Raw genomic sequence first — 16084 nt, forward strand, 5'->3', positions numbered from 1 at the left:
TTAACTGACTAATCAATAGAATTATGTATTGAATAAGTGCTGACAGCATAAGGTACAGGACAATCATCATCCTTCCAATGCATTTGAAAGTGCTGTAAATTTCATATACATACACTAAATTGTTCCTAATTTTTGACAAGTACACATACAGTATTAAAAAGAAAATAATGCCAGTGATGACCTTTAAGATTAAGATAAAAATATTTACAATCTGATAGTAAGTCTAGACTGGTTAAGACTAATCAAGTGATGCCTTTGACTCGGTTATAATACACCTTTTATGCTTAGCCTTTGTAAATGAAATGCAAGAATGTAGTGATGGTGTTTTTAACAGCCTACCTACCTTACTGGTATTTCTTAAAGTAAAGTTCGATGACCTTTTTAATTGTTTTTAATTCTTAACAGTGAATTGATTGCTAGTCTGAAAAATATGGTACTGCCTTTCAGCTTGTATACTGAGTCAAGGCAGTTTTTACAGCATCAAGCATTTCCCGTTTGTCAGGCATCTAAGTACAAGCTCATTCTCAACACAGTTTTGTCAATAGAGATATCTATGATTTCTTTTCTTTATGACTCCAACTTAAATGGAAAATACAAAAAAAAAAAAAAAACAGTAAATAAATATAAGTTAAAACCCAGAAATATTCCAGTTTCCAAAACATTAAGCTGAGAAAATTGGGAAAAAAAAAATAGTTACAACAGGTTACAGGTATTTTACTCTGAAAGTTGCTGAAAGACTGACTAGCAAGTAATAAAACTAGAAGGTTCACTTGTATTTGTATCATGAATAATAAATATGCATGAGATATGGCTTGTTATACGAACGTCATTCTCGTCATATTCCAAATACATTGCAGGTGTTATTTTAATCTTCAAATGTAGTTATCAAAGTCTAGTTTTCTCCACCTTTTTCAGGAAGGAAAAAAGAGAGAGAGAGAGAGAGAGAGAGAGAGAGAGAGAGAGAGAGAGAGAGAGAGAGAGAGAGAGAGAGAGAGAGATTCTTATGATTAATAATAGAGGCTATATCATATTGGTGCTGATATAATATTCATAACAAGGATATTGTGAGTAAGTTAAGAAGTTATATAAACGATGCTCACATATTTCGTATGCGCGCATAATCGCAATACAGGGGCTTGACCTTGAGTTCAGCTGATGACTACCAAAGTAAAATAAATGTAATTGTTGATTATTGAAATGGTCTCAAATTTGAAAAATAGAATACCGGTATATACATTCTTTAATAAATCACAATTAAACACAATTATGTCTAAAGAAATGTGAAGACTTAATGAGCTAAATTAATTACTGTATGAAGCTTTAAAAATTAACTACCCATACACATACACAGAAAGAGTGAGAAAACGTATTCGATGATAACTTATAATAATGGCTATAAACATGTATGAAAACTATATCCTATACATTAACATACTTGTGCTGATGTAATACTCATCATGAAGATATTTTGAGTAAATTAAGAAATTATAGAAACGATACTCCTTTTTATTTGTCTGTGTGAATTCTCTCGATACAGTAGCTGATCACAACCAAAGGTAAACAAAAAAGTCAGTAATTGGTAATTGTTAAAATGCTTCCTAAATTGAAAAATAGATCACAAAAATATTTTTTATGATATCCTATGAACCAACAAAATTAAATAATGAAATACAGTCAGAAAATATTGATAAAATATGACCAAGACTATTACAGTCTCATGACAGCATAATAAATAAACGGAAACTTCACTTTTTAAGTTTGAAATACGTCCAGATCAAATTACATGACGTCTCTCAGTCCTTATCTCCATCATAATTTGACGACTACCAATATAGGCAAAGTACTTAACCCTATGAGAATCCAATGACACACATCCGTTCATGTAGTCACAAGGAAATTTTTTTTTAAGCATTCTATTGTAATTTCTAGTTACTTCTATCTTCATCTTTTTGTTATTTATGCTATAGAATGCCAACTTAAGTAGGTTGACACCTATCGTCACTGCTCTCCAGAAAATGTTTACAAGATATGAGCCTGACCGATTTTGTCATGGTTTGAATCACCAGCTAAATAGCGTTTCTGCATATCAGATACTTCCATAACCATAGATATGAACAGATGTTCTCTACATTTAACAACAAAATTCACATACACTGAAGAACCTAAGGTTAAATAATAAAAAACTGAATCAAGATCTAGGTGATCTACAAACTTTTCTGCTATAGGACTTCCAGTTTGGTTACTACTTTTCGTACTGCCATATGATCCAAGTACTAAACTAGAAGAGCAGAGGTATTACAAGTAGAGAGGGAAACTTTTAGTTTTAGGGTAAGTGTCAGCATTTAACCAGCTACAAGAGAGAGATATGATCTCCAAGGGAGATTTATAGAAATAATGTCATGCAATATCTTTAAAACCTTATTTTTCTGCTAAACATTCATTCTACTTTATCAATCACTTCTCAAGTGGTCTAGAATGCTCCCACAAAAAAGGTATAAAACTGAAAGTTACATAACAAAAATTTCAACTAGAAGGACAACTCTAATCTAACATCAAATTACTGAAGAACTAAATTGAAGAAAAAAGGAACAGGGTGTGAGAAGAAAGTTGAAAGCTCACATAAAAACAGTAGGCTCTTTAAAACATTGATTTAATCAAAACATTATATTCCACTCATATTGTCAAAATCTACACAACATCAATTTAAAGTTTTTACGTAATTCATGCTATATCTACACACAAAAAAAAATCCCTCTGACGATGCATATTTACACGTTACTCACATCATGATCGCTATATAGCTCCTGATGAATGCAAGGCAAAAGTAAACAAGCCATTAGTTATGCTCTATTTAAAGTTTTGCATATCAACGTATGGAAGAATAAACATCATGAAAACAGTAATGATAATAATGATAAAATCATGATAATTTGCAATGCCATAAAACATGCAGGCTGAAGATTAAAGCATATTAAAGCACACACCACAGTCACAAGGGGTAATAAATGTTTAATCAAACATACTGCAATGTAAAGAAGTTTCAACATCAATAAGAACAAAATAAAGTATGGGTACTCTTTTCAAATGGAGTAATATCCCATTAAAAAACCTCAAACTTCACAAGCAGAAAACACATACCTATGGTAATTAAAGAAAAAATATCACACAAAAACCTTCACTTACTCCTCTTGAAAAGTTAATAGTAAATTTAAGGATACAACCAAAGAATCTCTGCACTAAGCTGTCTTACCAAAGAGGATTGTTTCCAGCCCTAAAACTACAAAAAACCTTTTCACTTATTGCACTGGACACTGCTTTATTGAATCGTTGGTTAAGCAAGTGTGTCCTTGTATTTAGTTTGATGACAAAATCCCTTTGAAGCTGGATGGTTATAGTGTGTGATAAAAGATAATAATTGACAACATCAAACTGTGTAAATTATTATGCTAATCTCAAGTGCTGACTCATTAGGTCTCACCTAAACATCAAGGTTACTAAGCTTACATTGTAGAATTCAATCAGTACAATTATGATTAATCAAAACCTACACCACCATATATACTCTATACTTCCATACGTAATATTACTTCACTGAAATATTCTTCTCAAGCATAAGCTATAAGCTAAAATCTCTAGGAAGTAAACAAAAAATTGGTCTGGTATGTTCTTGACACACAATTACACAAACATCATATAAAAAACTTGAGGTTAAAAAATTCAACTTCTCATAAAAGTGAGAGAAAGAAGACGCAAGATCACATCTAAAGAAAGATGGACATTCAAGAACTTTAGGAATTCCTAACACTTTAAAATTTCATTAAACTTGGATACCTTTTAGAAAACTTTGACTATTACAAGTAGCAGTAAGCCATATCAATGATCACACACTTTTTACTCAACAACAATACTAATAAAACACACAGTACAATTAGTCATCAATTTAACTGCCTTGAAAACAAATGGGGAAAGTGCTGTAACTCCAGTGTCTTTTCATTGGTATCTATTAATTCCTTTGCTTTTGCATTCTACCCAATCATACCCCCTTTCAAAATGTGCTATACAACTTAGGGTCATACATGAGGTAATGATAATAAATCGAGTTTTACAGTTTAATGAATAAGGCAGTCTACAGTCGTATAAAATCTTGACATAAAGTACTTTAAATTGGAAAACACATCAGATTAAAATCCTGGTGACAGTTAAGCTAGCAGTAAAACAAACACCATGAGACTACAGTAATGTTTGAAATTGGAGGCGATATAAAGAAACATGACAAAATCATATGGGGATTATGAACAGTAGGAGAAAATGAAAAATATACCACAAAAATTAACTGCAGAGGTAATTGACCAAATATTGTAAAACTTCAAAATGTACAACTCATTTTGAGTGATAAAAATCTATAAAAAATTTGGATCAAAGAGGGTGCAAGTTATGGGTTTATAGTTAAAAAATTGCCCTTTTCAAAAGCTAAAATTTTCAATTGAGTTTTGTTAATATAGTCCAGTATAGAGAAAATAGCAACAGGGATTATTCATACAATATAACTACTTATATCAACTTATATGAACTGAGTGCTCGTACAATCCCATTCTTTCCTGTCAGTTTACATCAAAGCTAAGGTTTTAGTTTTCAAGTACCCATTTAAGAACAAACCCTTCTTATATTCCTATACATTGCTTCCAAGAAATCCTAATTATTCCTACAGCTTCCCTCGTACTATAAACTTACTGTAATATCTGTAAAGGTTAACCTGTGTTTTTCTAACATATTCCATGACTTTCCTCTCAATGGATTGATCCTCTTTGTACAATCTTAAAAACTAATTCTGTGGTATCCAAAGGTTTCACTAGCATTACTGATCTAGTACCCTACTAATACTATTAAGTTAAAGTACATGCATTCAAGTGCATTAGCATATTTCTGCCGAATAATAAAAGGCTTCAAGTTCCTACTTAGGCAAATGCTTGCCTGGCAGCTCTGATGCGTTTTAATAAGATAAATGCTTGGCTCACAGCTTTGAAAACCAGGTTAATAGTGCATCAAGGCCATTCACACAATAAGAATAACCTTTCTAAAATAGTACAATCCTAGCAAATCAATGAAGTCTCCAAGTAAACTAGTTTTCCAATGTCCCAACATAGAAAACTGCCCAACAGAAAACTTTTGAACCTAAAAAAACGAGTCAAGTTCTCTTACCTTCTTTGTGATAAATACATTCCTCCTCCTGACTTTCCTTTGTGATACTGGAATGCGAGGTCGGTTGAATTCATCAGGCTTTTTGACTCTGAAAACAAAATTCATGTAAAAGTTGCAAAATATCTACAATTGGAATACATTACAGAGGTTTTATAAATTACATATTTACATTGGAAAACAAAGACAGAAAATAGAAATTTGAACTCTTTCTAAATTGTCAGATAATCTTTAACAATTTTGGATCACAAGATGGGTTTTGTAATAAAAAATTATTAGAAGATTTGGGTAGAAAATAACTTTATGAAGATTTCCTATGACATAAATTCCCAAGTACTACCGGTAAATAACCATAAAAACATTGTTATTCACAGAAAAACAATTATAAAAATCTGAAGATGCACCTGAAATTTATGTATAAACTGAACAAGGAGTCACCACTAAAAAATGAAAGTGCAGTCCTTTCCCTACCTAACCAATGAAATTAAAATTAGCCTTTTAAACAGCTCCCTAGTGCAAAAATGAAAAAATGAAAATTTTTTGTAATATTAAAAAAACACCAAGACGGTAAAACCTACAAAAAATCTATATTCTTTACAATGTATACAATGGAACCACATTATATACTGAAATATCCCTCACTCGCAGGTATTCTGAACAGCTGTTGTTCAACTGTGAGGATGTTTGCACTTGTACTGATTATCTTTCATTCAATATGCTAGAAAATGGAGAATCCTGTAGTGGTAAACCTTGTTCTTTTGACTGGTAGTTGGGAAGTTCTGGAAAAACAGAGGATCAGAAATACCAAATGGACTGCATGGTTGAATATGAGGTGAAGCAGCTAAAGGGGGGGGGGAGCCTATTAGGAGAATAGAGTACAGTATACATCTGGAGATGGCAACCTCCTCCTCATGGGAGAAGCCAGGGCAAAGTGAATTGCAAGGAAGCAGGGCAGCCGCCACTTGACCAACAACAGGGGAGGGAGTATGATCCCTCCTGTGAAACATTAAGGCCTTACTAAAGTGGCCAAAGCAGACTGTGGACTTTATCCACAAGAAGGGTATGTGTGGTGGAGCATGAAAGTCTGGAGAGACAATGGTCATCAAGAGTTGCTAGTGTCTTCTTCCTGACCTGGAGGAGGAATGCCTAAAGTCACTACTATCCCTAAAGGAGTTATCCTTGTCAGTCACAAAACCAACAATGCCTTCATCAGAACCAAGAAATGATTAAGTTTCTCCACTCATCTTCTGCAACTTGCTCTGAACTGCAAAAACTAATCCAGAATCTGTAATTGAGGGAAATCTACAAAAGCTGAGTTTGTCCCCAAAGGATATTCACTGGATTGGATAAAAATGGATGCAGGAGTTGGCGTAGAAGGCAGAAGTAGCTTCGATGTGGGTAATGAGGCAAAGGAAGCTGATGACAGAAAATCACAATAAAGAGGTGAAAAGAAGAACGGAGTAATGATTAGACTTTTAATGTAAGGGCTAAGTATCCAACATTGGAAAGACACACTGGCAAGAAGCAACAATTTGCAACCTCTTGATATCTATTATGCAGACCTAGAGTATCACTGAAACAGGTGGCATATGAGAGGGAAAGCATCATCTGAAAACACTTTCTTCTTGATGGAGGCAGTAGGCACAAGAGAAAGAGGGGCTCTGATAATTGACCGGGTGTCTAAGGTGCCCTCAGAAAATGTTAGGGACACAATGCTTGCAAGTATTCTGAGCAAAAAGGAAACAGTGATATATGAATACATAAACTGTATCATATATGAAAAGCCAATTGTCATGCAAGTTCCACACAATGTACTATAAGCAGGGTTAGGCAAAACTTGTTATGTAAGTTGAGATATGACCTTGGAGCCTATCATGCCAAGATGATAAGGTAAAGCTTCTAGGCATTTACAGGAATAAACTACCACTTTGATTGAAACAAACAGAACTGAATGAGATTCCCAAAACAAACCATAAAATAAAACTCTAGATGGCCAAAATAGTCCCAACATCCCTGAAGAGATGAGACAAGTGATAAATCAATTTCCAAAAAGGAAAATCCGTTCAAATAGGACGAAACCGTTAATGCAAAGAAAAGGTTTTGTACAAAGGTGAAACCCATTACCAATGGCAATCTTGAAGAGCAAAAAAAAAAAGTAGTGATCATTGCAAACTTGTTTATGGGAATGAAAGCATGGACAGTAGAAGTGCAAATATTGCTAATAAAACAGGCTGGTGTAACTGGGATATCCTGCATGGAAATAAAGCAACTTGTAAATAAAGATGTTTTGGTAAACAAATACACAAAATACTGTAAGTGTATACCAAATCTAGCACACCAGAAAATTAAAGAAAGTACAAAATCTAATGGCCTCCATAGTAGTCAGGTAAGATTTCTTACATTGAAGTAAAATTAAAGTTTGAGCTAGCTGATAACGGAGATGGTATCCCTTCCCCTCCTAGCAGTATCACTAGCTGGTTAGCATTACTCGTTAACAAAGGAAAAATACTGTAACCAGCATTAGAAAGCCATCTTAAAAACCAATGTGTCAACTGAAACTCTTGACAATTTTATTTCTCATTCAAATACACAATCATTTGTCAGTGACATAGTATTACCAATATGATTAAAAGAAAGAATAGAAGCTCTACCAAAGCCCTTATACCTAAATATATATGGCATACCTAATAATGATAAAAACTTACCTATAAATACGAACAAGCCAGTGTTCTGTTGTATAAGCTTCTTCTAGGTACGTCAATTTAAAATCTTTATTACCAATGACTGTATTTCTTGTCCTGTCAAAGCCTGGAGGCGTTCTGAAGTCCAGCTGAAACAGAATAAAGCCATTGCATAAAAGGTAATAAAGACAGTGTGAAAAGTGCGATAATTTTTTTTTCTATAGGTACAGCAGCTTTGGTTTACTATACTTTCAGTTTATGGTTCCTGTCCCTATGAACAGACACTTTGATGATCTGTCACCTTACTTTATCATAAAAGTTGTGAGAAAAATAACTAAGGTTAATCAAATTACCAAGTAAAGTAAAAAAGGCATCATAATTTTAGTGTCAATGAAAAAGTTCTACCACAAAATGACAAATATAATTATCATATTTTTTTACATCAGATAGACACCTATGTTCTATATATAATTTTTTTAATCTTGTGCACTTTCAACTCAGATCAATTTAAAGTTGAAGTCCTTCATCTTCTGCACACTCTTTCTTCATACACATACTCCTAACCATACAAGAACTATCTGCAATCATCAAATGATTTAGCATTTCTGTAAATCTCATTTTCCATATCATCTACATGATGCACAATCAAAGTGTAACAGAGACCAGACATTAATTCTTTATCAGTGAAATTTGTATGCAACAGCAATTTGAGGAAAGATACTAACCTTAAGCTCCCCAAAGCGATAATAAGACAGCTTGTACATGAGGCAGTTCAAAAGAGTTGAGGATCCCTCGGAATCAACTCTGAACTCCCCACGATCAGTGAAGTAATCACTTTCCTGTAATGAAAAGTTCAAATACTTGGTTATTATATTGGTAACCTAATTATATCCTGCAATACTAAGGTACATTGCACTTCAATAAAGCATGAAAAGTTTTATTAGAAAATTTCCATACAAATGAACTTGAGGAATACAGTATTAACAAACAATACTGTACTTATAAACTTGGTTATCTTGATAAAGTACTTTAATGATGACGTATTATTTTGCAATATACAATTTATTCAATGACTAAATTTCTTAGGGTGTATGAGCTTTAAAAAGACCCCATTCAAATCACCAAATACTTTAATGCCCTTCTGTAAATGGACATCTCCATTTCATACATCAAAGAAGATAGTGTTTACTTACTCTTATCTCCTTTGGATGTTCTCCTTCTGCAATTCTAACCATCCACAGGAATTTGTTGATGTCATCTCCTGAATAGCCAATGACACCACCAAATATCACAAGCACATAATCAACATCTAATGCTGTCATGATGCCATAAGCAGCAGTTTCATTCGAAGACATTGCTTTCCCAACAAGGGCAATATGAGAGTTATTCCAAGTGTTGTTATCAACGAGAGTGGTTCTGTTAGCCATACCAGCTATTTGATAGCCATAATCCCACCAAGACATGACTCTTGCATCATCGTCAGTATTCTGAGCCAACCAGTAGTATGCTTCACGGAAATCATCGAGGATCTGACGACTCCTGTCAAAAAAATAAAGAAAAAAAATTATAAACTTCAGACTAATTTTTAAGACATATCTTAACTTAAATAAGGACTAAGGTATATAGCATCCAAAAAATTGATATGAATCAATATCAAAATGAATGTCTGGCCCCATCAAATCAAAGAATACCTTGAGATGATACACACTTATTCAAGTAAAGTATTGATTTGTGTTTGTGGATAGAGGTCGTGCACGAAAGCTATGAATGTTGATTTTTGGTTAGTTTATATCATTTACCATTTCTATGTACTGTATGTCACATAATTGCTCGGTAAAGGAGCAGTCTTCTTTGGCTATGCTTCTACCAAACATATTTTAGGACAACCAATGTTCAATGAATGAGATAATCTTAATAACCAAAATATTTTTCAAATAATTAATAAGACATTGCTAACTTTATATACAGTTGATTCAAATGATTTTCATCATATGAAAATTGAAAAAGATAATGTTGAGAATATTCAACAGCTACACAAGAAAACATCAAAGTGATCAACACTGAAAGCACAACGATTGGGGCTGAAGAACTCGTCAAGGTCATTGAAATGTCCAGTGGCATTTTACACGCACGCATGCTCACACACTCACAGAGTGCAGAAAGTCAATTGCATTCTCATAAATCAAAATGTTGTCAGAACAACAAAAGATACTATGCTTCTCATATGGTCTGCCCTTCAATCACTACATGACCTTCCTTCTACATTGCTCCACTATTAGCACTGCTTATTAAAAGGTGATCAATTAAAATTCTTTGCTCAACCTAAATTTGCAATCTTAAAACATCTGTGATGTTATTAGCTTCACAGGATATATAGTACTGTATACACCCCTACACTGGCAACAGCAACTTCATAGCCTCCTTCCTGACTACAATTACTTCTTTGCTTCCTTTCTATTCACCATACTTTTATTTTTCCTTAAAATGATTTTCTATACTCTCTTCTGCATTCTACATTTCCATCCTTATTACATTTGTAACATTCATATAATTATTTTCTAAACATGTGGGCATCTGGATGCATTGGTTGTATAGTCTTAGTTCCTGCACTCCTCTGTAGCTTGAGGAATCATAGTCTACCTTTGATGGATAGCATTATTGATCAATAATTAACCTGGTATACCTGCCTGTTTTCATTATAGATTGTGTTATATGATACTATCACTAGTAAATTAGTCTTTTTGGCACAGTCTACCATTGTAACATTACTCTAATTGTTTGCCACAGTATTCTGTTGAATGTCTACTGAAAATAAAACAAATGTACACCTTCAATTTCACAAGGGCACCTCTTTGTTGTTACCTCGTTATCAAGATAACCTAGGAAATTTATTTCTAAAGGACAAAGACAAGCTAGCAGTTACTCATACAAATGATAAATATCAGCATTGAAACTTGAAACTCTACTTAGTTTCTAGGCAGATAATTACATAAAGACCAAAACATAAATAAAAAATCTCCTTACCCATCTTGACCATAAGAAGCTAACACTATTGATGGTGATGAATACGCATTGGAAGTGACCCAGGTACAGTGGACGGAAAACATCATAAGAATCATTAGTACAGCAACGATGACCATACTCCTGATATTTACACCAAGGCCATCATTTGTTGCCTTTAAAGAAAAAAATAAAAGAACGAATTAGTTTTCACATCATTTGAAATATCGGCAAAATATGGGTATTACATTCTACAATGCCTCCCAATATCATGAAAACTACCCACAAAAGAAAAGAATCACTTTCATTGTTTGAATTCTATCATATAGAGATGCATACAATGTTGTGCATAAACAAGCTAACACACAACAACCATCTTTGGGAAGTCGAAATGTCCTCCAATAATCTAAACTAAATTTATTCAAGTATAGTCATGAGTGCAAAATATACAATTAAACACTTGGGAAGTCAATTCTTATTCCAGCATTCTGAGAATGTCAACAGAAAATAAGAAAATCTATTAATCTGTATTGCTACTTTAATATTAAAAAAATTTTGCTTCACTGGTATTTTCATAAAATAAATCACTATCTAATATATTTGGAGCACATTCTAACAATTCACAAAATATCTTTCTTGAATGTATGTTCTGCAGTAGATTTTTTTTTAGATAATACTTTTAGCTTAGCATGGACTATTAAAAATCAATATTCAAACTTAAAGATCCAAGGGTATTCATATTCCATTTAACATCATGTGGAATCTCCTCATTACTTATTAAAACACTTTTAGTAGATACTTTGAGGGAACTTTAGCAGAAACTAATGCTGACCATTTTGTTGAACACTAGCATGAACTTTGCCAACTATACAAGTCAATGTGAGGGTACTCCCCAAATACAATCATATGGCATGGTTAAGTTTATAAATAAAAAAGAATAATCTTAGGTTTTCTATTCTTTTATACATATTGCAAGAAAAAAATACAATACAGTACTTAATTGACAAGTAAATGTAAGTTCCTGTTACTGAACTATATAAATATGCAATGTACAGTATAAACTTAAATACAAAATTAAGTAAAAAAAAATACCTGTTGCTCGTGTCTCATTTTTCGCAGCTTCCCTGCTTTGTCATATCTGTTATTTTTCTCACCGTCTTCATCATCATCACTGGAATCTCCTACACTTGGGCGAGAAGGCTCCTCTTCCTGGATTTCAAATAAAATGGAAAAATGGGAAAAACTTGAGGCTGATCTTATAATTCCATTGATTACAAAAAAAATCTAAGCTCCTTTTACCTCTACTAATTCCCAATAAAATATGATGTATTCTCTTCTACCTTCAATTACACTTCTTTATACTTATTCTTAATACCTTCATTTCAGTATCAAACTAATTCAGATTGCAATACAATCACCAAGAAAGAGATTTTTATAAAAAAAAAAATATACATCAATTCAGAGAAGAACATTTGCTTCCTTTAAGAATTACAATTCTCAAATAATAAAGTACTGTACTCAAATTCTAATCTATCTTCAAAATGACAAAGCAAAAACCAAAAGACATGCCAGCCCACACAGTAATGATAATTTTGCCCAAGTCTGGCTAAACCGAATTAAACATTATTAGAGGAAATGTCACATGATTTCTTGGGGGTGATCGGGCATCATGACTGCAAAGATCATTGAGGCAAAAATGCACTCATAAATAAAATCTTTGCATTATAGTTTTGCTTTGGGACAATTTCTAATGCTTTGATAAGGCTTACTGTACTATTTTTATGTAATATTAGGAAAAAAAGTTGCAAATGATATTAATTCTTTCAGTCCTCAGAAGAGGACATTACCTACAATGTTCCTCGTGTGGTTCACTGCAGGCAGTATTAAAGGTACCTATTAGGTGCATCACTTTCTACCTTATATTTCTCATCGATTCATTTAGGGTACACCAAACAGTTGTCCAACTTCATTAATTTGTTTTCCTTAAATTTCTATTTCATCTAAACCCAGTTCTTAGAGCAAGACCTATGCAAGGCTTCGAAAATACAAATCTGTTTAAAGATCTTTCATGAATGACAGAGGCAAGGCACAATGACAATGCCCTAGCAGGACAAGGATTGTGGTAGCCTATTGGAAACGTTCCTGCCTAGCGATCACTGGACTGGGGTTCGAATCCACTAAAACTCAATAGTATCTTATAGCGTCTGCAACCTCACCATCCTTGTGAGCTAAGGACAGGGGATTTGGGGGAGCCTATAGGTCTATCTACAGGGTCATCAGTAGATGGGTGGATGGGGCTTGGGTGCTGATCATATGTATATATGGTCAGTCTCTATGGCACTGTCACTGTCCATTGCCTCAGCCATTCATGAGGGGCCTTTAAACTATATATACATATGATCAGCACCCAGGATCACTCTCCACACAAGCCAGGACCAGGGAGACCTATAAGCTCCCCCAAACTCCCCATCCTTAGCTCACATGGATAGTGAGGTTGCAAACACTACAAGAAACAATCAAGCTTGAGCGGGTCTCCAATAGGTTATCACAACCAGAGATAAAGATCTAAGGAATAATTTAACTGAATTTAGAGAAAAAGTCACCTATACGTATGTCTTGGACAACATAAGCAAGCGCCATTTAAAACAGCAATCTATAAAAACCTTAAGAAAGCTATTCCACACATGTAAATCATAGAAAAAATCTGTTCTAGAAATGGAACGGTAACACTACAAATACAGTGACTTGTATTGAAACAATTTGGCAATCTTGCCTTAGGTTACTGAGTATTTACTTAATAAAAACCACAAGAAACAAGTCATCTATAAGTTTGCTTTATAGTGTCAAAACAATTCCAAGGTTAGATATGTTAATCATAGGCCAACTGTCTTTTGCAAGAACAGTTGATATTGATGACTGTACATGGGATTTTTTGTCAAGTGTCAAATATGAATATTTTAAACACTTTTAGTTTTGTTATACAATAACCTCTTTATTAGTTATGTATATATATTCATTTGAAGTTATACCACAACATTTCTCATGTCTACATAACTCTTTTGAACTTATTCACTTTAAAGTATAGCACTTATTCACTTTAAAGTATAGCACATTAAAATAACCATAGGATAAAAATTATAACTTTCTCATGAATCCAAACTTGAAAAGTACAGTCAAAATTAGCTTATACATGAGCACAAATTTTCAAGATTGCAAATTCTTTTAACTTTGGTCTTGGCTATACTATTTACAATGTACAAAAGGTTATAATGTCTATCAGAAAGTCTTTTTGGAAAAAGAAAAATTCCATGGGATACCTGTAGTCTGAAAACCAGAACAAGGAGGTTACCCAGTACATTAATTTTTAAATACAGTAAATTACAATTTATTCAATTAGTTTTGCCTTGGGTGTTTGTCTGAAACTTTCAGCTTACTATAAAACGGTTAAGTGGGACTTTATCGTAAATAATGAACTACAGTATGCTGTATAAAGCATTTAACATTTATGCCAAATAAAAGTACTGGACTAAAGAAAAAGAAAAGCATAAAAATACAACTTCCTTAAGTTATTGATTACCTTAAGATAAACTTCAAATAGTTGCGAGAAGGCAATGCCGCCCAAGACACAAACAACAGGGGTGAGTGTTAACATCAACCTCACCATAACACCAGCAAAGTAGACAGCACTAACCGCAAATAATACAACTGTCAATATAAGAAAAAAAAGTAATAAATATAGCTATCTGTAATAGAAATAATTTGAAAATAAAGTAAAGTTTACAATAAAGAGCTTACTCTTAGCTGCAAGAACAACTAAAGCATAAAGAAAAGCACTAGGGAATACTGAACTGTAAAACCAACAATTTTACTTGATAAAAATAGAATAACAGGAATGCATTTTTCAAAAAGCAAGTTTAAGCATACATTCACAAGTTGCAACATTATTTTGACCCAAGAATATGCTGCAATGGCTTTAAAATACTTTAAATATTTTAATTATATTAAAACTAGTGGATTCCAGTAAAAAGAGGAGTTTCCCCTTGGAACCTCTTGGCATGACAAAGATGCATTTGCTCTGAAATTTACAGCTAATAATAGTAATGGAAAGTGAAAACATCTTTAAAAATTACATACAGTATATTAATGTACCCAGCCATAAAATAATTTCAATTACACCAGGAAAGTAATTCTAAATGTATTCCAAAAGGGAATTTGTAAATTACAATAAATTACAGGCAATGATATTTCTTACAATTTTGAAAATTCACCAGACTAACAAAACATTCCAGAAGGCATTGTGTAAATGGATATAACAACAAAGTGCAATACTTACTAAATACTCTTTCATCATTTATATTCTTGATGCAGTACCACAGTCCAACAGGGAATGTTGCAACAAGAATGTGAAGGTCAAAGAAGAAACTGAACCACGTGGTAGGTTGATGCTCTGACACAGAGGCAATGATAGGAATGTGTATCTTGGCATATCCGGTATCCCATAAAGAGTAAAATCTGAAAAGAAATACAGTTTTACTGGCGACAATATCATCAAAAGCTAGGGCAGCTTTTCTCAGCAAATTAAATCATAATCTATTTGCTATGGAATTTTCATCATTTGCCACCGAAGTATCTAACATTGCCAAACGACTAATACTATCTTTTTTTTTCTTGTCATGGCTGCGTCTGACTTCTATTACAGGTTCCCACTAATATACTTTTGAAATCTAACATCATCTTGAATTATCCCACATGTCAACTTCTGATTGGTACTGACCTTCCACTCCATGGAGCAACAACTCCCATCCATGTGAGACCAACTACCACAAGGAAGACGAGACCAGCAGCAGTACCCGCAGCAACAATGAAGAAGTGCCTGAATTCCGCTTGTGTCATCACACTTTGAAGGTACTTCAACACTGCTACTGCATTTAAAAGGGCAAACACACCTGTAAAAAAAAATATAGAAATTATAAAATGGCAACTAGCATATAAAATAGAAATTATTGTATATTTTCCTGCATCTAGAAACACACATATAAGGAAAATAAAAATTAAATTTTCCTGCAACTAAAATCACGTTATTTTCCAGTAATTACTGTACAGTATCATAATTTTGACCCAAAAAAACATTAATTCAAATTAGTCAAAATGCTAAAAACAATAGAAAGTTAAATTTTCAACTTCTAGGTAGCCATATTAGTCCTGTC

General features: G+C 33.2%; 1 protein-coding gene across 2 annotated transcripts in view; it reads right to left on the bottom strand.

Moving 5' to 3' along the window:
- The window catches only part of Stt3B (catalytic subunit 3B of the oligosaccharyltransferase complex), a 42096-nt gene that overhangs the window by 2889 nt on the left and 23123 nt on the right, over positions 1-16084 (bottom strand). Inside the window, exons 5-14 of one of the 2 annotated variants that reach the window (XM_068366442.1) lie at positions 15652-15823; positions 15211-15389; positions 14455-14582; positions 11970-12086; positions 10902-11053; positions 9071-9416; positions 8603-8716; positions 7902-8026; positions 5200-5287; positions 2784-2804 (exon numbers count right to left, since the gene is read on the bottom strand). In XM_068366442.1, coding sequence (XP_068222543.1) covers positions 2784-2804; positions 5200-5287; positions 7902-8026; positions 8603-8716; positions 9071-9416; positions 10902-11053; positions 11970-12086; positions 14455-14582; positions 15211-15389; positions 15652-15823 — 1442 coding nt within the window. The remainder of the gene's footprint in view (positions 1-2783; positions 2805-5199; positions 5288-7901; positions 8027-8602; positions 8717-9070; positions 9417-10901; positions 11054-11969; positions 12087-14454; positions 14583-15210; positions 15390-15651; positions 15824-16084) is intronic. The other variant, XM_068366443.1, reaches the window with a different exon arrangement.

Source organism: Palaemon carinicauda, chromosome 44 (assembly GCF_036898095.1).
Source record: "Palaemon carinicauda isolate YSFRI2023 chromosome 44, ASM3689809v2, whole genome shotgun sequence".
In the NCBI taxonomy this organism is placed as follows: Eukaryota; Metazoa; Arthropoda; class Malacostraca; order Decapoda; family Palaemonidae; genus Palaemon; species Palaemon carinicauda.